Source organism: Galeopterus variegatus, unplaced genomic scaffold (genome assembly GCF_000696425.1).
Source record: "Galeopterus variegatus unplaced genomic scaffold, G_variegatus-3.0.2 Scaffold434, whole genome shotgun sequence".
NCBI classification, from domain to species: domain Eukaryota; kingdom Metazoa; phylum Chordata; class Mammalia; order Dermoptera; family Cynocephalidae; genus Galeopterus; species Galeopterus variegatus.
Genome location: NW_007726545.1, coordinates 612910 through 640474, shown reverse-complemented (window position 1 = coordinate 640474; position 27565 = coordinate 612910). Strand labels below are relative to the sequence as shown.

Below are 27565 nucleotides of genomic sequence, written 5' to 3'. Positions count from 1 at the left end.
AGATACTATAATGGAAAAAGAATTACAGAGCACAGGTAATTTTCCATTTAAGTTGGTGCCAGTCAAAAGATGAGGGGATGAACCCTGGTAAATAAAGGATTGGTTTCGGACCCTTGGGGCACAGAGAACCATAGAACTCCAATACTGTATCCTGGCAATTCTTGAAAACATTTCACTGACTGTATAAAGGCAGTTATTTTAGAGCATGAGAACCCTTCTATTTCCTAAGAGAAAGTCAGAATTTTTATATTCTTTGTCATGATATGAAAGGGACTAATGATTTCTTTCTCCAGAAGCCTGTGGCCTTTGCAAGTGGACCAGAGAGGACAGGCCATGCTTCAATATGAATGGCAGAAGCATCCTTCTGGAGACAATCTCAAGACCTCCTAACTGAAAACCCATGTTTCTAATTTAAGTATGAGACAGTAATTACTCATGCAGCCAGGGAGAATTCCAAGTCCCTGCTTATTTGCAGCACTGTCTAAAAACAATCAACTCAGCTTTCAAATTTGACCAAACTACAAATGGTATGAGAATTCAGCCATCTAATAAGGATGTTCATTTTGGCACTCAGCAGCTTACACGTGGCTCACAGATGGCTTCTGTCTCGTTTTGTGTAATCCAATCATCCTGCACTACTGCGTCTCACACTTAGTCTCCAGGAGTAATTGAAAAGCTCACAGTGACAATTCTCTCTTCTTCCAGATGTCATCGATGTAAGGAGGGTGACTTACATCACCTCCTTGAAGTAGGATGTGTACATGGCTCTCCAGGTCAGAGTTGCTCCAAGCAAGGTAAAGAGAAATTGCTTCTTTGCATGGCCTTTCAGTTGCTGCCTAGCACTAGTGGAAATGAATATGTTCTATAAATGGCCTCTCTGTCAGTAGGCAACTTGTTTCACTTTTGGCTGGGTACCATACCAAAAACATTCTGCTGCACTGCTTGCATCATGTGGGGATGGTGGCAATATAGAGGCGCCCGTGCTCGAGAAAAGATTCTAAAACATGTAAATAGTGGCTGTTCAGGAGGTACCATTTTGCTCAGAAACAAGCTCTCTAGTTTTAACACCTGCACTTCTGCAATTGTTTTCTGAAATCCTGACAGTTTGTCCTCAATCTTTTTTTTTAAATTATTTTTTCAGGGGTTGGCTTTTATTCTATAACTTCTAAAGGATGTGCAAGATTTTAAAGGCAAAGTATTGAAACGTTTTAAGCTGTAGGGCTGTAGGTTTGTTAGTTTCTTTTTCCCCTGAGGCTAGTGTTAATAGTTGTGTTTTATTTCAGTGTAAAAAATACCCCTTAAAAAAAAAAATCAAAGAAACTAAAAGAAGGAAATATGCAAAGCCTCAAAGCAGCTGTGTAAATTCACATAGGCTTTGGGCCTATAAAGAGCCAGTTTTAAGGGAATGACACCCTGGAAAATCAGATTTTTACTTAAAAATTAAATTATGATTATGAATTAGTGCTACATTAATTTTAGTAAAATATCAGCACTGTGTGTATTTCTGCAAGCTTTTTCTGCTCATTGCTATCCTCACCACATACATCATCAGTAAGAAATGTTGAGTGTTGCAACAGCTAAGAATTTTCTAGGTCAGTAAAAACATTTCAGGGAAAATATTTTTTTTAAACTTATTTTTAAGAAAATTTTAAACTGTTCATAATTTAACATAGTTTTGGGATTAAACTAGCAATAATAACTTTTGCTGGAGAGATAACAATTAAAAGATAATATCCTTTCTCTTAAGTAGCTTACACAAAGAATGGGGACTCTATATTTAGTCTGGGCTTATACACACACACACATGCTGTTTGTAGTGGAAATATCCAGATAATTGCTGCAATTCTTCACTATTTTGGAATCTCAGGGCTCTATGTTTAAATCACTGCCTTAGAATATTAGATCAATAGTAAATATGTTCAAAATAGGTGGGCTGTTAAAAATCTGAATTTTTTATGATACATTCCTATAGGTTATGAGTTAATTTTTCAGTCCTTGTTCACTGTCAATATTATTAGCACAGGAATTACTGATATACTCATAAATTAATAGTAATAACAAAAAAATGACCTTCATCTAAAGATAACTCTAAGACTCAACAAACATTTACTGAGTGTATGCAGTGTGCCAGGCATTGGGCTAATTAAATCCCCCCATCTCTATACTCTAAATGAGAGAAAAGCTGACTCAAGGCAAAGCCATGGCCAACAGCCATTTAATGAATTTGCTGTCTGGGAAAATAGCACAAGAACTGGGAAGTAAGCCCAGGTATGAGGACTGCTAAATTGTTGTTCAAAATACAATGTATTGTTCAGAATACATTGTATTCTACTCCAGTAGGATACACATTTCGTAACTGCAGGAAACTAAAGTAAACTTTCCCCTGTAAAATCAATGTTTTGTGTAAAAAGCTCAAAGGCATAACATATTCCTGCATTTCTGAACTGAAAAATTTCATCCATATGGGCACATTCAGAGGGAACTGCTATTAGTAGGCTGGATCCTGGGCTGTAATCCTAGAAGTGAGAGAGCTATATGTTGTGATTTTTCTAGGAATTGTCCAAAGAACTAAAAATCAGGCTTTCCCATGAGGAGAAGTAGAACGGAAAGTGTTATCTGTTGAACACATACAGTAGTTGATGCTAGGAATTTTAACCATGTTCTGGATATAAAACACCTATGACATTTTTTCTATACTTTATAAACAAGTAGAACAAAATCAGAAAGTAACTGGCCAGCGTCATACACTTCCCAGTGAGGAACTGGGAGAGAAATCCTAGTGAATCTGACCTAAAGTTCACTTTCGTTATTAATGGACTATGGTTCCCATGGGAGTAGGCTTTTATTATTTTCTTCCTTCCTTCCATTATTATTATTCAAAATATATTTACTGAACATCTACCAAGGGCTAACCAATATTTTGGGGGCTGGAGAATTAAACATGATTAAATCAGTGTCTTTGTCGTTGAGTGGCTGGAGAAATGAGCACCTCTATAAATCAGTATGCTACAACACAAATGTGATCAGATCAGTAAGACATATACATAATGCTACAGAAGAAAAATAAGTAAATAAGGGATTGATTCTTTCCAGGAGTGGAGGGTGGGGTGGGCAGATGATATATAAGCTAGACCTTGAGAATACCACTATACAGCTTTTTGCTCTGTAAAGAAGAATAAAGCTATTGTAGGTAATGGGAGCATTCTGCTTTGCAAAATCACATGAAGGCTTCCAGTTTTCATACAATAAATGGAGGTTGTTATAAAAGGACTAGGCCTAGATTTCACAGGGGAATTCTCCCACATCTTCAAAGATCACACACTCCCAATGTTACTTAAATTGTTTCTGAGTATAGAAAAAGAAGAAAACCAGTAAGGTATTTTTATGAAACAATTACATGGTCACCTAAACCTTATAAAGACAGTGTAAAAAATAAACTACAAATCAATCTCATTTATGAACATGGAAATAAAATTCTAAATAACATATTAGCCAACAGACTCCAAGAACACATTGTAAAAATAAAACAAAATAACCAAGTGATTTTTTTTCCAAAAATGTAAGAATGGTTCAATATTAGGTAGTCTACTAACAAAATTTACTATGTTTATAAATCTAAGTGGAAAAATCATATGATCATCAACATACATGGTAAAACTGCCTTTAACAAAAATTGACAACCATTCCTGATTAAAACACTAAATAAAATGGTAATTGATGACTTCTTTAGTGTTTACACACACACAAATGCACACACACACACAAATATATTGCAGTCCTAAAGCTGGTATATTACTTACTGGAGAATACTAGAGACATTCACAGAAAGGCCAAGATCAGGTTAAGGATATCTACTAACTCCACTACTGTTTAAAAATATACTAGAGATACTAGTCAATTCATTCAGACCAGGAAAAAAACCAAAACAAAACCCCATAGAATTGGAATAGAAGTATATTGCAGTATATCTAAAAAATCCAAGAGATTTACAACAAAACAATTTAGTAAGGTAATCGACTATTAAATTAATATATGAAAATCAGAAACCTTTCTATATACAAATAATAGGTAGTTAAACAATTTAATGGAAGATAAAATTTTGGTTACATTAGTAGCAAAAAGAGAATTTATTCAGTAATAAACTTAACAGAAAGGATGTAAAATCTGTATGAGGAAAAAGAAAAATTCTGAAAGATGTAAAAGTGGACTTGAATAAGTTTGGAGATTTTTTTTTTTTTTTTTTTTGGATAGCATGAGTAAACATCATAAAGCTATCATTTAGTCCCATCTTAATAATAAAGTTAGCATAATCCCAATAAAAATAACAAAGTTGTTTTATGGAGGTAATCAAGTAGATTTTGAAATTTATATGGAAAAATGAACATAAAAATAGCTAAGAGAAACTTTAAAAAGAGAAAAATGAGAGGTGACTAGGCTTACAATATATTTTTTAAACAGTTTTATTGAGTTATAAATTTGATATACAAAAAACTGCCCATATTTAATGTATACAATTTGAGCTTGGACACATGCAAACACCTGTGAAAATATCACTACAATCAAGATAATAGACATATTCATCACCTCCAAAAGTTTCTTTGTGCCCCTTTGTTGGTTTTGTGTGTGTGCATGTGTGGTAAGAACACAACACGATGCTTTACCAGATATTAAACATACTATATAAAGCTTCTATAATTAAAACGGTGCAGTATTGATCCATGAATAGATAGAAAAAGATATCAATGAGCAATGGAAATACACTAATGAAAAAAGTAGTATATCACTGGAATGTTAGGTTGTGATAGAAAGCAAGGAAGTCCAACAAATGAAGGAATACAGGTGGTACCTTGCAGGTGTTCAGACTGTTCAAATTTGGGACAATTGTAGCATTAACAAGAATTGTAATGGACTATGACACAGAAAATAAAGACCATAGGTCACCAAAAATAAATGAATAAATAATAAATATATAAATTAATAAGTTCAAGGGCAAGAAGGGAAATCTCTTTATGGAAGAACGCCTACTAAAATTTAAAAGGGAAAATAAAATGATAAAATCATCAGTTTATCAAACCAGTGTAAATAATTGATTCAGACAAGATACATTAATAGTTGCTAAAACCACTGGGTAAAAAGTTTTGGGGTAACAGGATATTCACAGTGTCAAGTACAACCCCACAGATTATTTATTAACCACAGAGGACAAACAGTACAATTAAAATAGAGAGATCTGCCAGACATCACCTTTTCCAAGTGTTCAAACTGACCATCACTAGTAGTGAGACAAATTCATATTATGTCTCCTCATAAGATATGATGGGAAATATACAAAATTCTCTTTGTGAAATTCTTCTTCAAAGAATCTAATCATGAGGAAACCATCAGACAAATTCAGAGTATGACACTAAAGAGATAATGACAACCAAACGTAATGTGAAATTCGATTGATTCTAGTATTCTTGGATTTTGAGGACAACTGGGGATATTTGAATATAGACTCTATACAAACAATATTTTATATTCAGGTAAAATTTCTTGTGTGTGATAATGGTTTTGTGGTTGTATAGGAGAATGTTCTTGCTCTTGTGAGAATTTAGGAAAAAATATTGAAGTTCTTTGAAAATTTTGTCTTCACTTTCTGCCATTGAGAAATAAATGTGTTATGATTTCACATCATCTTTACACATTATACCTGGTCATCTTTTTCCAAAGACCATTATTTGATTTTAAGCCATCTAAAGGGAGAAAAAGTAAATACTAACACAAAAAGCAAATCTATTTTAAAAATATTTTTTTGTGTGAAACACAAAATACTTTAGTATAATATACTGTAGTGCTCTGGCTCTGTCGGAATCCTTTGACGACGCCAATTGTAAAGCTAGGGCCGGGACTGGAGCTCACAGACCCCTCAAGCCCATTCACAGACTGGGTCCCCAGACCCCTCACATGCAGGTGTGTGAGCTAGGTAACTGGCAAACAAGTCCTTGGAAGCCACAGATTCTTGGAAAGCATGGTTGTGCGGCCGCAGCCACCGGAGGCAGAACACCAGCCAAATCACAGGGCCACGCAGGCGCGCCAACTCCACCCACACACAACTTGCCCACAAAGAATGCTGCACCACCCCCAACCTGCCCCGAGGTGAGGGGGCCTGATTAAATTATTCTATTTTCCCAACAATCCACCCCTTCAGGGCCCCTTGCCTCAAAATCTATGCATTCAGAATCTTCCGTGATGTTCCCTTAGCGAGGATAAAATGACCCTTACATTCACACACTACACATTCCATCCCAGTCCCCAAAGTCTCCAGCTTGTTGCAGCACCAACTCAAAAGTCCAAAGTCCAAAGTCTCATCTGAGACCAAAAACAAAAGTCCTTCCAGCCGTGAACCTGTAAAAAGTCAAAAACAAGTTTATCTACTTCCAAAATACAGTGGGACAGACATTGGGTACACATTCCCATTCCAGAAGGGAGGGACAGAAAGGAAAAACAGCCCCCAAACAAATCCAAAACCCAAACAGTGCAAACGTTAATCACACTGGAGCACCTGGACCTCTAAAGCATTGGGCAACCTCGCTCCTACAGCTCCACCAGGTGCAGCCCATTGAGCTGCCCTGGTGCCTGCAGCTTTTCCAGGCTGGTGCTGCATGCTGCCAGCAGCCCCATGGTTCTGGGCTCCTGGTGGCAGTCCCACCATCCTGGATCCACTAGACATTTTGTGAGTGGGGGTTCTCTGTGGGGGCTCCAACCCCACTTTTCTCCTCCACATTGCTCCATAGATGACCTCTGCAGTGGCTCCACTGCTACAGCAGGTCTCCTCCTGAGTCCCCCAACTTTTTCACGCATCTTCTGAAGTCTAGGTGGAGGCTGCTACGCCTCCACTGCTCTCACATACTGCTGGCCTGCAAACTTAACACAACGTGAACTCCAGCAAGGTTTTGGAGGTGCTGAGGCAGGATTGCTACAGTCAGAGCATCTGGGATGCAGGGAGCAGTTTGCTGAGGGCACCAGTGCCCCAGGTCTGTTCTCCAAGACAACTCAGTTCTTCTAGGATGAAAGGGGCATTCTCCCAAACTTCTCAAATGCCTTTAGGGCTTTTTTCCCATTGTCCTGGTTTTTAGCATCTGGCTGCCTCACCACCAAGACAATGTCTTTAGCAAACAGTTTATCTGCTTCACCCTTGCGTTTTTCTCTTGCTCTCCACTTTTCTACCTCATGGCCAGGCTGCAAATTTTCCAAATCTTTATGCTCTACTTCCTTTTTACATTCTGGCTTTTGAATTACTTCAATCAGCTTGGCTTACACCAGCTAGTCACTCAGTCTCAGGCAGTTTTGCAGCATTCGCCCACAGTTCAAACAGCTGCATTCACCCCATCCATCAAGGAGTGGCTACCTTGTCCCTGTGCATATCTGTGGCTCTCCTGTAACCACTGCCACCGAGACAGGTGCATAGTAACAGAGACTAACTTTTCCACCTTTTCACCAGGTGAAAACATACTTGAAATTCTGCAGGGGCACCTGTCCTCAGGTCATCTGTCCATCTGCATGTGGCACTCATTTCTCAGGGTTATATGGCACCCATCAAGCCATCGGGTTTAAGTGGCACCCTCCGAGCCTTTTGCCTTCAGACAAACACAACATGTGTTTACTACATTGTCTCCAAAGCACATTACACCATCCACCCCTAGGTCCCATAGCTGTAGCAGCCATGGGCTCTCCCTGTTTCTGCTGCTTTACTGTCTCAATTTCTCATGCACAACAGGTCAAGCCTGGAGATGCATGGTTTCTCCCAACTCACCACTGGGTTGGTCTTCCTTGGTGTGAGAAGCAGAAGTTGCCAGTCACTGCACGTCATCCTCCAGGACATTTATCCATGTTTCCAACAACTCTGCTTTCTGCTGCAATTCTCAATTAGTTTGCAGCATAGTGATCAGCAGCCAGGCTCTGATCTCAAAAAAAGTGGCCACTGGGCACCACATGCTCAAGGATAGCCACATTTTCTCCCCTTCCCAAGGGGTTTTGCATTGTAGTACCTGGTCTATGCTGCCTTGCAGTGCACTGTACAGCAATCAGAGCCTGGTCAGCAGGAAGGTGGCCACAGGGCAGAGCATATTCAAAAGTAGCCACATTTCCTCTTTCTTCCAAGGGCTTTTGGCTCCTGTACCTGCTCAGAATCCTGCTGACTATACCAATTGTCATGCTAGGGCTAATGTCAGAATCCTGCTGACTATGCCAATTGTTGCACTAGGGCTAATGTTGGAATCCTGCCAACTACATCAATTGTCATGCTACATGACTACACCAATTGTCGAGCTCTTTTTCCTGCCTGTAGTCCTGCCGACTACACCAATTATAGTGCTCTGGCCCTGTTAGAATCCTGGCAATGACTCCAATTGTAAAGCTAGGGGTGGGTCTGGAGCTCACTGACCTCTCAAGCCCATTCACAGACTGGGTCACAAACCCTTCACATGCCAGCCTGGATCCCCAGACCCCTCACATGCCAGGCTGGGTCACCAGACCCCTCACATGCCAGGCTGGGTCACCAGACCCTTCACATCAGGTCTATGAGCTAGGTAACCGGCAAACAGGTCCTTGGAAGCCGTAGATTGGAAAGCATGGCTGCATGGAGTGGCAGCCACCCAAGGCAGAATGCCAGGCAAATCATACTGCTGCACAGGTTCACCAACTCCACCCACACACAACTTGTCCACAAAGAATGCTGTAGCACCCCCAACCTGCCCCAAGGCGAGGGGGCCTGATTAAATTATTCTATTTTCCCAACATGTAGTGTGAGGCATGTGTGCATAAATGAATGTCAATGTACTCCCCAATGCCTATTGGTCAGCATTTGAAATACCCTTATCAGGAACTCACACATGAAGAGGTTCTCAGGCAATTCAAAAATTATTGTTGGGGCCGGCCCGGTGGCGCACTGGATAGTGCGCCGCTTGGGAAGCGCGGCGGCGCTCCCGTCCGAGGGTTCGGATCCCACATACAGACCGGCTCCCGCTCACTGGCTGAGCGAGGCACGGGAGCAACACCGAGGCTTGCGATCCCGTTGCCGGTCCCCGGTCCGGTACGGGGGCAACACTGAGGGTTGCGATCCGTTGCTGGACACGGAAAAAAAGACAAAAGACAAAAAAAAAAAAAAAAAAAAAAAAAAAAAAAAAAAAATTATTGTTGAAGTCTATACAAGAGACTTTGTTAGTGAGCATCAGAAACAAGTTATTTTTTTTCCACTGGTGTTTTATACAAAATGTACAAAATTGAGCAGGCCTCACTACCCTCCATGAACAAAATATAAGAATCTGGAAAGCCCAGTAACATAAATACCATCAGAGAAGTGCCCAAGATAGAGAACTCCATACATATTCTTGTGTTGTCCCTCTACTTCCTGGACAAATCTGTGGACTCATCTGTCCAGGATGACTGAGCCTGCCTTCAGGACATCATTGTGACTGCCTCAGACTCAAGATATCCATCAAAATGTTACAAGACAGACAGGGAGCCTTCCCCAAGTTTTCAAGAAAAGGTTGTCCAAATAACTTTGTGTCTATTTGCTAACAAATGTTTCTATATTTGGCACAATTTTAAGTAAGACTTGCTATTATTGTAACATACAACAAAAATCCTGGTCTTTTTCTTTCGTTAGAAATGTATAAAATACAGAAAAGAGGGAAAGGAAAATACATGATTACAGCATCTAAAGACAAACACCATTAAGACATTTATATTTCCTATCAGATTTATATTTTTTGAGATATTGAATTGAGGATAATGGAGAGAGACATAAAGCCCCCACTACTTCTCATCCCTGGAAGCAACAGATGTTGACCAGAAGAACCCATTGGTTATTTAATAGCAATTTAATTAAGATTTGTTTGAATAATGGATCTAGTGCTGCTCTCTCAGTAGTAAGATTATTGCATTTTGTGATTTTCACTTTTTTATTTCATGTTTTCCAAATTTTCCACAATAGCTATTAGTTCAATAATCAGATTAGTTTATATTTTTATCGTTTAACAGTACTGATTACTTTTGAGACTGATTAATGAATATATTATTACAACAGTAGCCAGAATTTAGAAAATCAAAGAGGCAACTGCACCCCTGAAGCATTTTCAATCTTTTTGAACTTTACAGGTAATGAAAGGAATTGTAAAGTCCTGAATTGACTGCAAACTGCCACCCAGTAGCTGGAAGCAGCAACATTTATTTCGCCTTCCCCCCATCTCCCCAGACTATTCTAATCTTCATAACTAATGAGACCATATTAGTTTTAAAGGTGCCTATATCTGAGCTTGTTTTCCTGATGTTTGTCTTACTAATAGTTAAACAGCAGCAAATATGCCAGAGACTTACTGATTTCTCTGGCTCTTTCTAAGAAGTTTTGGGGGGTACTATCCCTTACCTCTGTAAGGGATATCTTTTACATAGGTCCTCATGCTATGTGTGAGATGAACTCTATAATATGGATACCCCTGTTTGCTTTAGAGAAGTTCACTTGACTCAAAGGCAGCACTCAGGGCCCAGTCAGCTGTCCATCAGCACCTGTTGACAGAGCTATATCCAACACGGTACCCTATACCAGAGAGTGACTGATTTATGTAATCAGATTCTCTCTTCTTGTGTATTTGCACGATAGAGGGAGTTGGTTAGTTGGTAGTAGAGTTTGAAGAAGAAACAAAGAAAAACCAAAAAGGAAATGTTTAGCTCTAGCATGGAAGATTATTACAGTGGCTGTTGGGTCCATGTCACTTTGTGCTTAACTACTGAGTTATTGTGGATCCAGAATGGTAACAAGGTGAGTAGCTGCTGAGACAGTATCCTTAATTGATTCTGAAATTTTTGTTTTATTCCCATTAAGAGGATGAGCTTTCTGTTCCCTACAACTTGAAGGAGCCTAATGAACATATTGAAAATTGAAATATAATTTAAAATACAAGTTCTATAACAACATTTAAGTAGCTTTCACTATCTTCCATAGTTGTAGATATAAAGAGTAGGTTGGTGCTTTCTTTAATTCTTAATGAGAGTAGAAAAAATCTCTCCTCTACAGGACTTTAAATGCACTCTACACAGTACCTATATAGTTATAGTTGAAATTATCCCTAAAAATTAGGGATTCCTAATCTGGGGTCCATGGAAGGGGCTTTTGAATTTCTGCAAAAACACTGAAATTGCATACAGTTTTTTCTGTGTTTGTGAGTATATGCATTTTTCTCCACAGTACATATTTTTCATTAGATATTCAAAAAGAAAATAAGCCCAAAAGGGTTAAAAACACCACTGTCTAATTTTACAGATAAAAACATTTCTTAGAGTAACTTGCCCAAAGTCATGGAAGCTTTCATTGCTAGACTAGGTCTCTCTCTTTCTTTCACTAAAAATTTATAAAATACGGAAAAAGGGGAAGAAATCACCCATGATTTCACCATCATTAAGGCGTTTATGTTTCCTAACAGAAATATATATATTTAGATTCATCATTAACCAACATCATTAAGGCGTTTATGTTTCCTAACAGAAATATATATATTTAGATTCAGAATCACACTTTATAAAATCTAGCTTTCTGATAACCTTGTACTAAATTCCACTAATACTAGCACTCTAGAACAGTGTCTGTTTCATTTACCAGAAAAGTTATACATTTTGTAAAAGGAAAAATATCTTGCCTAACTTGGTAGGAGTGTCGGGCCTCCCTGAGCCAGAGGCCGACAAAACCGAGCGGGAAGAGACCCCGGTCCAGCCGGGGGTCCCTTGTGGGGCTGAGCGGGATGATGAGTGTCACTGGCATGGCCCTTCCCCCCCAGGACCTTCCTCCCCGGGGGCCGAGAAAGAACACCACCGAGCCAGGAGAGTGGTCAAAGCCGGAACTCTCTTTATTTGCAGGGCGGCACAGCTTATATAGGGAAAAAGGGCAGGGCGGGTTTTGATATGAGAGATCAAGCAAAGAGCCAATAAGAAGGGCTTAAAAGGATAGGGTGAGGTGGTGGGGAGGCTTTACGCGAATACGGAACTAAAGTTGCTGAATCACTGGGACCCGGAAGGGCGAGGCTGGCAGCTACGTGCCGTTGAGCGCTAGTGAAATGGTGGCCACGGGGCGCATGAACTGGCGCCCGTGCGCATCAGGGCGCATGCGCGCAAAGTTATGTCCAACATAGGAGAACAACAGTGTCACATGGTTGTTTTAGTGTGCATTTCTTTATCAGTGAAACAAATGACTATATTTGTTCATTTCAAAGGGAAATTTGTCTTTTGCCCATTTAGCTCAGGATCCAGATCTCCCAGCTGTCTATTTAATCCTACCTGAGGGGGAAACTCTAAGAGAAGCATAGGTTTCTGTTTATCACCTAGACTAATTCCAATGTTCTTAGCAGATCTTTGCCTTGTCATCACCAGAGAGATTTGTAAAAATGCAGACACCAGGGTTAAGAATAATAAAGTCTGAGAACCACTGAAAGGACATGGAAGCTGATATTGAATATGAAGAGTATGAACCATTGCAATTCTTACTAAGAGCCTATACTTTTATGAAACCTAGGTTCTCTCTCTTCCGTGGAGTAGCTTTGCCCTTATAATCAGAACCACAAAGTATACTTTCTTACTGGGAGTCAATAAACTTGATATAAAATTGCAGCTCCTCCAATGACCAGCTTTGTGAAAATCACTGAATTTCTCTGGGCATCTATCTCTTCATTTATAAAAAGGTGATTATAGTCCTAGCCCATGTATTTATTTTGATGGGTGAGCTGATCTATACAAGTATACTTTAAAGGGCTGTGTAGATATTGGGTATACTTGCCTGTTCTAAATGTTTACTGTGTGATTATTTTGTCTCATCTTACTTCTTCCTTTGTATCCCCAGGAAGTCTGAAACAGCTTTGGACAGAATGTCAACACTCAATAATTATCTGCTGACTGATCACTATCTCATTGTACAGCAAAGATTGCTTTTATATGGGGTGGTATTCAGTGTGGCCTGGACTCTGACCAGTCACAACAGATGCTCCTTAAATAACCAGAATGTCCTTCAGCGCCCTGCTTCTATCAATCCTAAGACTGTAATGGGTCATTCAACTTACATTCTTTGAGTACCTACTATGTGCCAGGAAACACGCCAAGACACTACATGTACTGGGTTGAATTATGTCCCCCCAAAACTCACTGAAGCTTGAGTTGTGTCCCCCAAGTTTTATGTATTAGAAACTTAGCCCCCACTGTAACTGTTAAGAGGGTGGGAAATGCTGTTATGGTAATTGAAAGGTGGGGCCTTGAAGAGGTGATTGGATTGTAGGACCTTGCAGTAGTGAATGGATTAAAAATGGGGGTCAGGGGCATGGTTCTGAGGGCTTTAAAAGGAGAGGAGAGTCTGTCTCTCTCTCTCTGCTCTCTCTGTTTCCACCATCTTGCAATGTGAGACCCCTGGGTTGCTATCACTATCTCCAGATGGACTTCGGACTTCCCAGCCTCAGAAATTGTAAGCAATACATTTCAATTTCTTTATAAATTACCCAGTTCCACATATTTTGTTATAAGCAACAAAAACAGATTACTAAACTACACATATATGAGGGGTCTTCAAAAGTTCATGGAAAGATTTGTATCATCTTTTAATTCTATTTTTCCACGAACTTTTCAAAGTATCGTAATATTAGTGAGCAGAATAGACACATTTCTTCCCTCCCAGTCCCTTCTTAGATAAAATGAGGTATCATAGAGCAATTCAACCCCATACTTTTTAACAATTACTTGAAAAACCATAAAATGATATGTGGGGTGTTATTAAATGCAACAACAGAGAAATTTGAGAGATAAATGAAGAGAGGGGGCTATCAACTCAAGAAGAATGGAATGAATATGAGCTTTTTCTTTTTGAATTATATCCAGTCCAGCCAGTATAGAAACTGGCAAGGCAGTTTGGTGAGTCACACAGCTGGAGCATTCAGGGTTCACTGAAGCTCTGAATCCTCAGGGATGCCACCTGCACATATTCAGACTCTGTCCAGGTCCCAGGCTAGCCCTTACAAAAATACTGTTCTTGGTTTTGTAGGATTCTGAAACCTCAAATAAATGGAACTTTTCTCTATTCTCTTTTACACAGGTGTAGTTCCTCCTTAATTTGTACTTATTAAAAAAAATGCTTTATTTTTTTAGGGCAGTAAAAGGAACGTTGGCATCAAAATATTTTGATCAAAAAAAGATGACAATGTAAAGACTAGTTGTAGCAGACAGTATTTTGAAAGCAACTTGTAAATCATTTATTATATCTTAAATTAGCTCAATTTGCAGACTTGTGCACATTTATTTCACTTTCAGAGTAGATTTTAAAAAGTGGAAGCTTTTTAATAAAGAAATTGTGTTTATATTGATCAGTATTAGAATATGATAAATTTTCAGTTACTACCCACAGTCAGACTAAGAGGGCTAAGTTAGCACCCAACAGAGAATAACAAGTCAGGGAAACTTACTGGAGGAAGTGAGGTGTCAGCTAAGACTTCAAACGATGAGTGGGAGTTAGCTTTTCAAAGAGAGGAGCAGTTAGTTGTGCACGGGAAATGGCATTGAACTTTCCCAGGAATAGAATGTACTTAAGCATGGCTGGAGCGCCAAAGAGGAGGGTACACACAAAGCAGTTAGCAGAACCGGGGGTGACCTTCCTACACATACATGATAATGTTGTGAAATGTTTTTGTGTTTTTTCTTTTCTGCCACTTCCTCTGTAGGAGGTGACATTGTCCTCGAGAATTAGGTTTGCTGTAGAGGAATGCAGTGGAAAGAAACATTCAGTGTTGATGGTGTGTGTTTTGTTTTGTTTTAACTTACAAAATGTGCTCCAACAATAGACTGAAAAGAGAATACCAGAGAGAGATTGACTACTCTCCACAGGAACCTACCTGAGGGGTCCCGGGTCTGGAAGGAGAGAAGAGGGAGATGGTGTGGAGGTAGCAGGGGGGCGAGCCTGGGACCAAATTGCAAGGTGGGGGTGGAATATGGAGAAGAGCAGAGTCAGCAGGAGAAGCCCGCGGAGACCACTGTGTGGCTGGTGCCAGGCGGCTGGGAGGAAGATGAGCCATTGGCTTCAGACAGATCCCTCACGGATCCCCATTAACATGCTGTGGAGCTGTGCATGGTGTGTTCCTCCTTGCTAGTAGCATAGCTAGCTGCCTCCTCATTGCCCTTGGATAGTCCAGCAGAACAACCTGCTCTCTGGTTCCTGGGATTCTGCCGAGTCCATAGAATTGCACACTGACTCCCTATTCCCCTTCTCGCACCACCAACCCCATCTCAATGGCCCAAAGTACTTTTGAACCCCCTGAGACCATATGTTCTTTACTCCAGGGGGGCACAGAAGGCAAATCGCCAGCAACTGTTTTCTTATTATGAATATAGATCATACTTTCTATCTGGCAGTGTTATTGTGAGGATTAAAGGAGGCAAGGTTTGCAAAGTGGCTAGCTTGGTGCCTTACACATACAGGTATTAAACAAAGGTCACGCCTTACCCCATCCCCTAAAGAATAGGAGTGTTCTCCAAATTTATTAATAAAATCATATTTTAAAAGTTTGTAAGTAGGCTTACTGGTTAAATATAATTATTAAAAATTTTTTAAAATTATGATTAAAAGTAAACATATGTAAATTTAAATAAAATAGTATCATGAATTCCATTTATCCATCACCCAGCTTCAAAATAAATCATGTTCAATCTTGTTTCACCAACATTTCCACCTATTTTTCCACCTTTTTATTTTGAAGCTAACCCAGACATTATATCTAAAAATATTTCCCTATCATCTTTAAAAATAAGGACTAAAAATAAATAAATAAATAAAAATAAAAAAAAACCACACACAATACCATTATCACACCTTATAGAAATAATAATTCTTTCACATCATTAAGTATTCAATCATGGTTAAATAGCTAAATGTCATAATTTTTTTAATAGTTTGTTTGATTCAGGATCCAAATATATTTTTAAAGGAATAATAAAATGGAATAATAAAAATTTTAGTGATAGCTAAATATCTAGACTGCTGCAAATTCTGATTCTCATATTTTGGATTTTTCCTACAGTGCATAGTGAAGTTATATGTTTAGTCCTTTGAACAGCACTATTAAGTGCCTTTCCTTTGGTAATTCAATTTTTTGTGTGTGTGTGATCTCAACTTTGCCACTAAATACATGTATCTCCTTGAACACAGTCAGCCTGTCCAAGTCTCAGTTTCCATAATTTAAAAAAGAAAGTGTTGAACTAGAATTGATTACTCTACGTGCTTTTATGGTGAACCTACCAGGTGGGAGGCAGAACAGCTCAGGGTCAAGAGGAATAGCACTGACATCCAGTAGATGTGGGCTGAAGCCCTGCCACACAGAGGCCACATGAGCTGGGATAAGTTTCTTAACCTCTCTGTGCCTCAGTTTCCAAATCTGTGAAGTGCAGAACATAGTCAACCAAATTCAGAAAGTTTTTCATATATGCGTATAGTGGTGGAGTACAGAGAAGGGTGGATAAAATGAGAAACTAGGGGTACAGTGATTATCACATAATAATTCCTCAGTAAATAGTAAATCTAGTTAGATTATCAACTATTTGGGGCAGGGGTTGAGCAGATGAGCCTGGAAGGATAGGCAGAAGTTTGATCTGTGTTGTTGAAAATGGCAGCCACTAGCCAGCCACACATGGCTATTGAGCACTGGAAATGTGGCTAGTCCGAATTGAGATGTTTTGTAAATAGAATACACTCTGGATTTCTAAGACGTAGTATGAACAAACAACATAAAATATCTCAGTGATATTTAATATTTAGTATATGTTAAAGTTATAACATTTAAGATCCACTGGGTTAAATAAATACTATTAAAATTAATGTCACCTTTTAAAAAATTTTTATGAATGTGTCTATTAGAATACAAGCCACCTATACAATTTTAAATTTTCTCTTTCTATTGGACAGCACTGGACTAGATCGTCAATCACCATTACCCTCATTTTGAACTGATCTTTTTTCTTCTGTAATTATCCATCTGGTCAAACAGCATGGAAAATTGGTAGATATAATTGAAGGCCCCCTCTCTCTTAGCCTGCAAAACACGTTTATTCTACTTCCTTAAGACCTCACACATCTGTCCTCTTCTCCATTTCCACTGCTCCTCTAAGATGTTACAAACCCATTTAAACGCTTTCCCTACCTAATAGCCCCTCTCCAATCTCCACTGCTCCTTAAATCTGTCACAGTTTCCCACGGCCTTGAGAGACATTCAAAACTCCTCGAGGAATAAAATTCCCTCTTTGATCTGACCTTAACTCTTTAAACGTCCTGCTCCCCCAAGGTTAGCTCCAGCCACGTCTTTGCAAGAGCTTCTCCTCCTGCCTGTGACAACCCGAGTCCAACTTTGAAAAAGTACCTAAGCCTCTTCGAGCCTCATTTTTCTTTCTGAAACAGGAATAATAGTAATAGAACCTACCACTCAGCATTTTTATAAGGATTAAATGAGGAAACGCACACGTGGTGCCCAATACACAGTACCCCTGCCATAAACGTTATCGTGGGACATTTTCTGGAGAAACGCCCCTTGGCGCTCCCTCCGCGTGCACGCATGCACGCTGCGCACCTCCGCTGGCCTCTCCCCTGGGCTTCCACCGCGTGCTGTCCACTCCCCGCTCTAGCTCTTACTCCGCACTGCAGCCATCTGTTTACTCATCCTTCTTGCCTCTACATCAGTGGTTCTCAAAGCGTGGTCGTAGGGCAGCAGACCCAGCTGAGGCAAGAGGTGCTCAGTTTCCCTGGCTCGGGTTACAGGACAAACCTCCGGGTTTGACTCCCCGAGGTCCCAGGGCCCTCCTCTAGGCTGTCCCCTAGAGGGGTGTTACTGTTGCTGGTTGGACCTAATTTTTGGACCAACGTGAAAGACCTCAGGGGGCTGACTGGATGCAAATCCAGTGGCTAGGCATGCTCAGTAAAGTGGAATTTATATTCATTAGATAGCATGAATATGCATTAGATAGAGAGATTATAGAAGTTGAATCCTGGCAGAAGGTGTTGCTCACTTTCCCGGGGCCAACCCATGCTTTGGTGGCTGAGATGTGTATCTTTCTTTTGTATTAAACTTACTTTCTGCCGGCCGCTGCTCACTGTCATGAGCCAGCCTGCACTCTGTACTAGACTTTAAGGGCGTATTTCTTACTTTGTATTCCACCTGGACTGGGCCCTGATGGGTCTCTGCAGCTAGGCCTCGCTCTCTTTGTGAAATCTGTATCCCTTCTTTGTTACATTAAACCCGTTCTCACTTTCTACTGTGATTCTGCTCTTGAATTCTTTCCTGTGGCGGAGTCAAGAAAATGGTAAGAAGATGAGGTGGGTTCAGGCGGACTACCGGACCATCCCAGACCCCTTCTCCACATCACAGCATCCCCGGGAACTTACTAGAAATGCAAATTTCTGGTGCCCACCCCAAATGTACCAAGTCAGAATCGCTGACTTGGGGCTGGGGCCCAACAGTCTGTTTTAACAGGCGCTCAAGGTCTTACACTTGTACATTTAAGAAGACCTGCTAGACTGGGTTTCTATGGCTGGGACCACATCCCATTCACTTTGCATTGCTGCTTGCTCAGTGACTATTCGTCAGATTAAAAAAATGGGTGACTGAATCCTGATGACAGTGTGGGGTACAGAAGGATATCAAGCAGGAGAATGTCATGGTCATGACTGTCTTTTAGAAAGTTAGTTCTATAGGCTGTGTAGAGTTACATTAGAAAAGTTACTAGAGGCAAGTTGCTGATAGAAAAATTATTTGAAAATCTAGATTTACAATTCAGGTGGAAAAAAGTAATTATCTACAAAAAGTATGACTTTTCAAAATATGCTCTAAACCTCTCATGCCAAACCCTTTTACTCTTTGCCTGTGATTGCTCAGTGAGTGGGCACCTGGCCCAGTGGTGGTCAGTGAGACATAATGGTGTCTCCTAGGAAAGATTTTTATTCTCTCATAAATGAAAGAGAATTGTGGGAAGAAGTTCTCTTTTGCCCATCCTTTTACTTCTTCCTTTAAAAAGTGTTGTGTCAGCCATCATAAGGCCACAAGGGCAAGAAGGTCTTAGGAAGAACATGAGAAACATGGGCGGGAGGATACCAAGGGTTGAGCAAAGAGAGACTGAGGGTCATGAGGGAGGAGAGATTAAGGGACAAGGAGTGTGAAAAACCAAGGGGCAAATGAGGGGCAGAGAGAGAAGAGACTTAGTGGGAAGGTGTTGGGGGGCACAGGCAAAGAGTAGGAGGTATTGAAGATGGTGTGGGGTCAGGGAATGGGGGAAAATTTTTTACCTCCCAGAACCTTGGAGTTTTGGCTTCCTGTGTCCCTCTTAGGCCTGATGGGTCACCCATTTCTAAATAGTTGAGAGAAGCAAGTTCTTGGTAAATCTGTAAATTGGCCCATTCAGGGCAGGCCCAGTGGCGCACTGGATAGTGCGCTGCTTGGGAAGCACGGCGGCGCTCCCGTCCGAGGGTTCGGATCCCACATACAGACCGGCTCCCGCTCACTGGCTGAGCGAGGCGTGGGAGCAACACCGAGGCTTGCGATCCCATTGCCGGTCCCCGGTCCGGTACGGGGGCAACACTGAGGGTTGCGATCCGTTGCCGGACACGGAAAAAAAAGACAAAAAGCAAAAAAAAAAAAAAAAAAATTAGCCCATTCAGCCAATTGTCTGTGGTATGCTCTGTACTACCTTCTCCTTTTGCCTCTAGCAGAGTGTTCCTGCTATACCCAGGCCAATGAAAAGATTTGGTATATTTGGTCAATTGGTCATTCAGAAAAAAAAAGATTATCCTAAAGTGTTAGCATTTTGGTTAAACAAAAATGATTTTTTTAAAAAAAATTCAAAAGTGGAAAGAATAAACTGAAAAATTCCCATGTGAAATGCTGAAATTTTTGTTATATTCATAAGAACATATTTTAAAAGATTAATAGTGAAGTTCATCATGTGTTTTATTGTTTATTGGCTTTTTAAGATTTTCTTCATGTGAACTGCCTACACTTTATTTTTCTCTTGGTTTGTTTGTCTTTTTATTTGTATGAGTTTATATATTGTAGATATTAATTCTTTGTCTGTGATATATGTTACAAATATTTTCTCCCAACCTGTTCCTTGGCATTTAAGCCTTTAGTCTATTTGAAATTTATTGTGGTTTCTGGTATAAGACTGTAGTCTAATGGGATTTTTCTGTTTAGAAGTCAGGCAATTTATACAAAACATTTGTTGAATAATGCATCTGGTCCCATTTATCTGCAATGTTTCCCTCTTAAATCTCAGATGTGGAAGAGTCCATTTTAGGACCATCTATTTTGTTTTAGCCAATTGCTCTGTAAATTCTTACACACATGTTTAATTATTATGTTGTTATGTGGGGGGGAAGGGTTTGTTCACATTTTTCAAAATTTCTTACCTGTTCTTGTATTTTTATTATTATTACAGCTGAGATTTAAAATCATTTTGAAAAGTTAAAATATAAATATTGGCATTTAGGAAGTTGTTCTAGTGGATGGAGGGCAAGTGATATGGATATATACACCGTTAATCCTTGGTGCAAATGTGTAATATGCCAGCCTCTGGTCAGCAACACTTTCCTCGTGTACTGTGAAGTCCTTCCCACACCAGGGGTCTCCAAGCAATACAAGGCTAGTCACCACTATCTAGCAGCCATTCATCATTTTTTGTTTGTCAAGCTAGTTCCCAACAACCATGTGAAAAAGCCGAGGCTCTTGGATCTCATGCCTGCTGTCTCCACAGGTGGTTTTGCTGAATCTTCTTCTATGTGTCTCCCTGTTCTACACGGTGTACTATGTGTCTCTGAGCATGTGCTGTGTGATACTCAAGTAAGTAGCACTTTGTCTTCTAACAGGAAAGCTAACACTAAATATAAAAGGAGTTTATATTTAATATATGATATGTCTTTAGGGATTGAAGGATGTGGATTTTTCCCTAAGTAAGAGACTTTATTTTTAAGCAGTTTTAGGTTTACAGAAACATTGAGCAGAAAGTACAGACAGTTCATATACCACTACCCCTCCCCCCCCACAGTTTCTCCTGTTATTAACATGTTACATTTGTGTGGTACATTTGTTACATTTATAAATCAATATTAACATGTTATTATTCACTCAATTTTACATTAGGGTTCTCTTTGTGTTGTTCAGTTCTATGGGTTTTGCCAAATGTATGATGTCATGTATTTGCCATTACAGTATCATACAGAATCGTTTTGCTGCCCTAAAAATGCTCCGTGACCCACCTCTTTATCCCATCCCTCCCCGCCCCTCCCCTGAAACCTTGACAACAACTGATTTTTTTTTCCCCCATTGACTCAAATATTTATCATTTCTTTGTGTTGGAAGCATTCTAAATCCTCTCTTCTGGCTAATTGAAAATAAACAATAAATTGTTGTGAATTGTTGTCACCCTACAGTGCTGTAGGACAGTAGGTATTATGCCTCCTATGTAGCTGTATTTTTGTATCTGTTAACCAACCTGTCACCATCCTTTCCAGCCTCTGGGAACCATCTTTCTACTCTCAGCTTAGGAAGTGTTTTATTTAATGGTGTATACTTTCACTTTTTTTTAAAAGTGAAAATAAGCAAATGTTCCATCTTTGAAAATGGTAAAAGTAAAGTAACAATCATCAAATGAAATGTGTAGAGCCAGGCAGGATTCTTCTTCCCTCTTTGGAGGATGATCGTGGAAAGAAAATGAAACTGTGACTCCCTAGGCTGGTATTGGAATCTGAGGAAGTTTATCCTAGAAGGGGGTTTAGAGATAATCTACATCCAATTTAAATATTTTTTGATATATACTGGAAATAACTGTGAACTGGGATTCAGGAGACCTGCATTCTGGCCCAGGTTCTTACCAACTTCTTGGATCATCTTGACCAAGCCACGCAGCTTCTCTTATTTCAGTGTCTTTATTTGTCAAATGGAGGAAATAATCAAAAAAGAGTTATCGTGAGGACAAAATAAGATAATACATGTATTTTTAATGTTATCACTTCTATGTAAGTGTGAGACATTTTTCCAATAATCTTCTGTCTTGCTATGGTTGACTTTTTTTTCTGTACAAATTAAGTTGCCAATAAATTGATTGCCTTGAAATAGACTATGTATATTTCCAAATAATTTTCTAGAAGTTACGTGTTTATACAATTTACTTTTATTGTGCAACCAAAGAATTCTATTTCAATATGTAAATTAATACCAAAAATTTTTACCCGTCTCTGCAATGGAAAGATGTTATTCAGGACGCTTGCACGAAAACCTATGCAGTCTCAGCCTCTGCCTGGGACTGGAAATGGTGAGGCCATGCCTGGAGCAGGGAAGAGATAAGACTCTGCAGGGCTCTATGAGCATGGGATTTCAAGGGTTTGTAGTTAATGTGAATCATCAGAGGCAAGGAATTTGAAATAATTTGACCTTAAGGCTCCAGGAGGCAGCTAACTGGTTGACCATCTGCACATAGCTACAAACTTGGGTACAGTAAAAAGTCCAGGTATGTATTATATAGACTCAGATTTTAGAACAGGAAGATATCTCAGAAATTAAACTCTTCAATTTATAGATAAATGGAAGCTCAGAGAGGGTCAGTGAGTTGCTCAAGTGCACAGTTATAACACCATCAGGATTAGAACCTTCCTCACCTCTGCTATCTCCATGGTGTGAAGTTCTCCTCCCATGTTTGATGGCAGAAATTACAAAGATTATAGCTGAGAGCCCACATACAATTAAGGCTACTTGGTGGACAAAGTAGACTTCAATGGACAAAGAAGACAATGTGGACAAGATATTATTTGGCTGCCTTTCAAGTCAGCCAGTTTTTAAATGTGCCAAAAGTGAGTGAATCTAATGACTTATCCTTGTATGTGAATAGCGATGTGCAATGCCTTGGTATGCAGTTATGAACTGTCTCCTCTTGAGTAAACTATTTTTATTTGTAACATCTTTAGGGTACATGAGTTGGATATCCTGGCACCGTTTGATTTCAAAACAAATCCCTCGTGGCTCAACACAAATTATAAAGGTAATTTTTTAAAAATTTTAATCCTGTCAGTAAGGTAGCTGCCTCCCAAAATCAAAATTTTTAAAAAATAAGATTTTTAAAAATATCAGGCCTTTCTTTCAGTCATCTGTATATTATACCTGACTTCAAAAATTAATTAGGAAAAATGCCAGGGCCGGCCCGGTGGCACACTGCTACAGTGCGCCACTTGGGAGCGCAGCAGCACTCTCGCTGAGGGTTCGGATCCCACATACAGACCGGTTCCCGCTCACTGGCTGAGCGAGGTGCAGGCGCGACACCGAGGGTTGCGATCCCGTTGCCGGTCCCGGTCTGGTACGGGCACGACACTGAGGGTTGTGATCCGTTGCCGGACACGAAAAAAGACAAAAAGAAAAAAAAAAAAAAAAGAAAAATGCCAAACAAAATTTTAAAGTGGCTATTCCTAGGAGATGGAGTAGGATGGAATAAATAGAGGAAGGGAATTAAAATTCTTATATGAATTTTTCTTTCGAGATATTCTGGATGAATTTCTGTGCATTAAATATTTTCAAAGAAAAGGAAGAATGACTTAATGCACTGATGTAGAAAAGTGTTCATGACTTACAAAATAGAAAATATAAACTACAAAAGAGTTCGTATGCTATAATTTAATTTTCGTAAAATAGTGAAATACATGATGTCAGTGATAAGAAGTTTGGTGAATTATGCAACAAACTGTTATTTCCCATCTGCAATGACAGAGAACTTTCATTTTCTGCTTTGTACATTTCTGCTTTGTTTTATTTTTCTTCCCCAAATAGTATAGAATTTGTGTCAAAGAAAGAACAGTAAAAAAGAATATACTAGGACTAAATTTACCTCTTTTAAATTTAGCATTTTTGTTGAGTAAATAATTATTATTTAATACCTAGTATGTTCATAATTATTAATATCTAGTATATTCATAAGCCTTATGTATATTAACAATAATGCCTATTTGTGTGGGATATAGTCAAACATACTTGTTTTGGGGATGTTCATGGTGAGTTTGCCCATCTTTAGAAGAGTAAATTTTTAATGCTATTTTCCATTATAAAATAAAACAGGTTTATTTATAAAAGCTTAGAAAATACCTACAAGTAAAAAGGAGAAAAAGAACATAAATTACAAACTTACTTTCTATGTATAATTACTCTTAACATTGTGTTAAATTTCTCCCTACTTTTTTTTTTTTAATGTGCTACCAATTCTTTACACATTATAGTTCTTTAGAAAACCATCAAACAATCTTTTGGGGGGACAAATGCTCAAATATACAAAAATTGCTGGAGGCCAAATAAACCAAATTTCATATACGATTTGTAAAGGAAATTTGGTCAGTTAGAATTACTGGATTCAAATAAAAAGCTTTAGAACAGCCTCCTCACATGGGTCACCTTGTTTGGTGCCATTATTGATTCAAGTTTGGATTGCAAAGAATATGTAAGCACAAGAGACTTTTATTCTAAGAAGATACGAGAGGTTGTTTTGTCTTAACTTTCTCTTCAGGCACTTCCCTAGTTTTTTTACCAAGACTATGCACAAATGATAAGGAGATAATCACAGTAAAGTTAAGTATGGACCATGTGTGCGTGTGCTGGGTAGGGGGAAAGATTTAAAACTCAACTGTTATTATTTAATTCTTGCCTTTTTGCAGCCAGTGAAGGCAGGACAACGTCACAGGCTTACTGGGAAAGGCTGTGATTTTATGGAGCAGAGATTAGTGGAGATCCCCAGGATGCCTGGCACAGTTTACAGAGTCCTTTCTTCTCATAAAACATGAACATTTGTACAAAGATATCAATAAACCCTTAGTCTATTAGATCTTTAATTTGGGGCTTGGGAAGATATTTGTCATAACTCTTCAAAGTTGTTGCTTTGAGAATCTAGACTTGTTTAATCTTGGAGATAAAAATATAAGAATAATCTCAGGGTCTTGGGCGTGTATTTAGAGTCAGGTTTCTTGTCTGTTTCAATGATTTTTGTCACCCGGGAGATCAGTTTTAGCAAGGACACTAGAAAGTGTGAATCCGGTTATAATAATTACTAGGATCTGTCTTTTGCATTGCAGAGAATAGTTTACAAATTCCTTTCATTTTAAATTAAAATCCTCCCAACAATTTTTCAATGTTGATAAGATAGTACTCCATTTGCCAGTTTATGGAGAAGGAAAGCAGACTGATCGAGAGGTTAAAATCCTGCTCGAGGTCTTATAACTCTTAAACTGTAAAGGCAGGACTACAATGCTATTATCCTGACTTTGAATTTTGTAGTACGTCCTTTAAATCTTGCTTTCTTTTATATCATAAACGAAACATAGGTATTCTCTGTCAATACATGCAAATACAGCTTGCACAAGACTAAAATTCCTATCTTCAAGCAGCTGCAGGTTAACCTAGAAAATCCCTAAATGATGACAAGTAGGCATCTCTGTTTCCCTATAACAATGTGGAGGCTCTGTAATGTGACACATTACAAAGTGTAATGGAGCAGGAAGGAGTAAAGTGTGATAGGAAGAGGTCGATATGATACAACAGGACAGCTCCTTCCTCAGTTTTAGGGGGCAGGACTGAACTGATCTGTATTGGTCAAAGGAAATTCCATGCAATAGAAGGACTTAGTATGAATTCTTCATTCCACTTTTGAAAGCTGTTGCATTAAATAGAATTGAAGAGGAATAAGTGTGAGGCCTTTAAAAAGTTGGCACCTGGGACTGACTTAGTGTCTTGCTTATCCATTAGGCAATCACTGGCTTGCTAGTTAATTAATTATTTCTGCACAATAGGAAATAAAGTGATTTTTTTTTTACTTTGAAAATTGTTTGCCTCCCTAGAATTATTGATTTCTGAATCATATGAATATAACAATCATTTGTTGTGTTTTATAAAGAAAGAAAGGTAATTTTTATGGAAAGTGCTATCATTTATAAAAGGGACCTTGATGGTATATCACATATATTTGTCACTTTAAAGTTTGAAGGATCAATCCCTTGAAACTACTATAGTCTTAAAGATCCATATCAAAGACAAGAGGCAAAAGGTTGACCCTTCACATGTTCAGAGCTTTTAGAGATTTGTGGTCCTGACCTATAAACAGTTTTTTATACACGTTCAGGGAAACCACTCTGTGTATAACCAGTGAATTTAGAAGAGTGCCTCCATCCACATCTGTCATGTATGAAGCTTTCTTTCATCCATGGTTATTGGTTATATTTCCCAGATGACAATCTGAGCATACCATTTGATTACAAAGACATAAAGGAACTCATTTCCCAGTTAGGTAGTGCTTGGTACCAAAGAAACATTATAGTTCAGTAGACGCTTACATTTTTTTTTTTCATTTCCGAAAACTCAGAACTGAATTTTTTCATTAGTTTGTAATATTTTTTAAAATGAGATTTGCAATCCAATTAAAGACCCATGTATATTGGTTACATTTTAACTTTTCTTTATTGTATTTTACCTTCTAAAATGTTAAGTGCAAAATAAGAAACAGAAATTACATGTTGTTATTCTCTATAAATTTAAGGATTCCTAAGAGATGCCGTATATTAAATGTTCTTACTCAAATGTGAGTATTGTTGAGATGGAATGTTTAAAAAATTCTTACCCAAATTTCTTCCCAGACTAAGATTTCATGGTCTTGTTCCTAGTTGTATTTCAGAATTGTTAGTTGCTCTAGTCCAAATAATTATATTCTTCTTTTCATTTGCAGTTATTTTAGTCTCAACAGAAGTCACCTACTTTGTTTGTGGATTGCTTTTCGTTCTGGTTGTGGAAGAATGGGTTTGGGATTACGCTATCTCAGTAACTATTCTTCATGTTGCCATCACTTCAACTGGTGAGCAAAATAAAATAACAAAAACAGAGAAAATCTGTATTAAATCTGAGGTTGTACCTAAGTCACTTCCTAAGAACAAAACTGTGTTGTATGCCTGTTCTCCTATGATGGCTGGATTATAAAAACTGATGATGAGAGTTTGTCACCCCTCCCCTCCCTCCTCCTCCCCCACCGAGTTCTTGTACCCTCTTCTCGGAGAGGTTTTGGCAACTCCATTTCCGATTCAGAACTGTACTGAAGGTGTTTCCTATACTCTTTTCACATTCGTCATGTCATCAACTTGTACAGAGTTTGCCTCTCTAAAGAATATTTTTCCTCCAAAATCCTTCTCTTAGGCAGAAACTGACCAAAGACCGGGAACTGCTGGGAACTAAGGAAACTAGTACTTGGAGACCTGCAACCTTCCAACAGTAGTTTTTTTTTGTTTGTTTTTTTTTTTTTTTTTTTACCATCTCCTTGTTTTATTTATTTATTTTTTATTTTGTCAATATACAATGTAGTTAGTTATTGTGTCCCATCACCAAAACCTCCCTCCCTCCTCCCTCTGCCCCCTCCCACCCAGATGTGTCCCCTCCATTTTCTCGTTGTAAGAGCTTCAAAAAAAAAAAAAAAAAATTGGGGTTTTTAAATTTTCCCCTCCCCCCCCCCCCGGTTTTTT

At 38.9% G+C, this 27565-nt stretch overlaps 1 protein-coding gene across 1 annotated transcript in view; it reads left to right on the top strand.

Moving 5' to 3' along the window:
• The first annotated feature begins 678 nt into the window (after positions 1-678).
• The window catches only part of TMEM244 (transmembrane protein 244), a 28956-nt gene continuing 2069 nt past the window's right edge, over positions 679-27565 (top strand). The window contains exons 1-4 of the mRNA XM_008568713.1: positions 679-794; positions 20791-20876; positions 22997-23070; positions 26782-26907. Of these exons, the coding sequence (XP_008566935.1) occupies positions 762-794; positions 20791-20876; positions 22997-23070; positions 26782-26907 (319 nt within the window). The 5' untranslated portion in view covers positions 679-761. The remainder of the gene's footprint in view (positions 795-20790; positions 20877-22996; positions 23071-26781; positions 26908-27565) is intronic.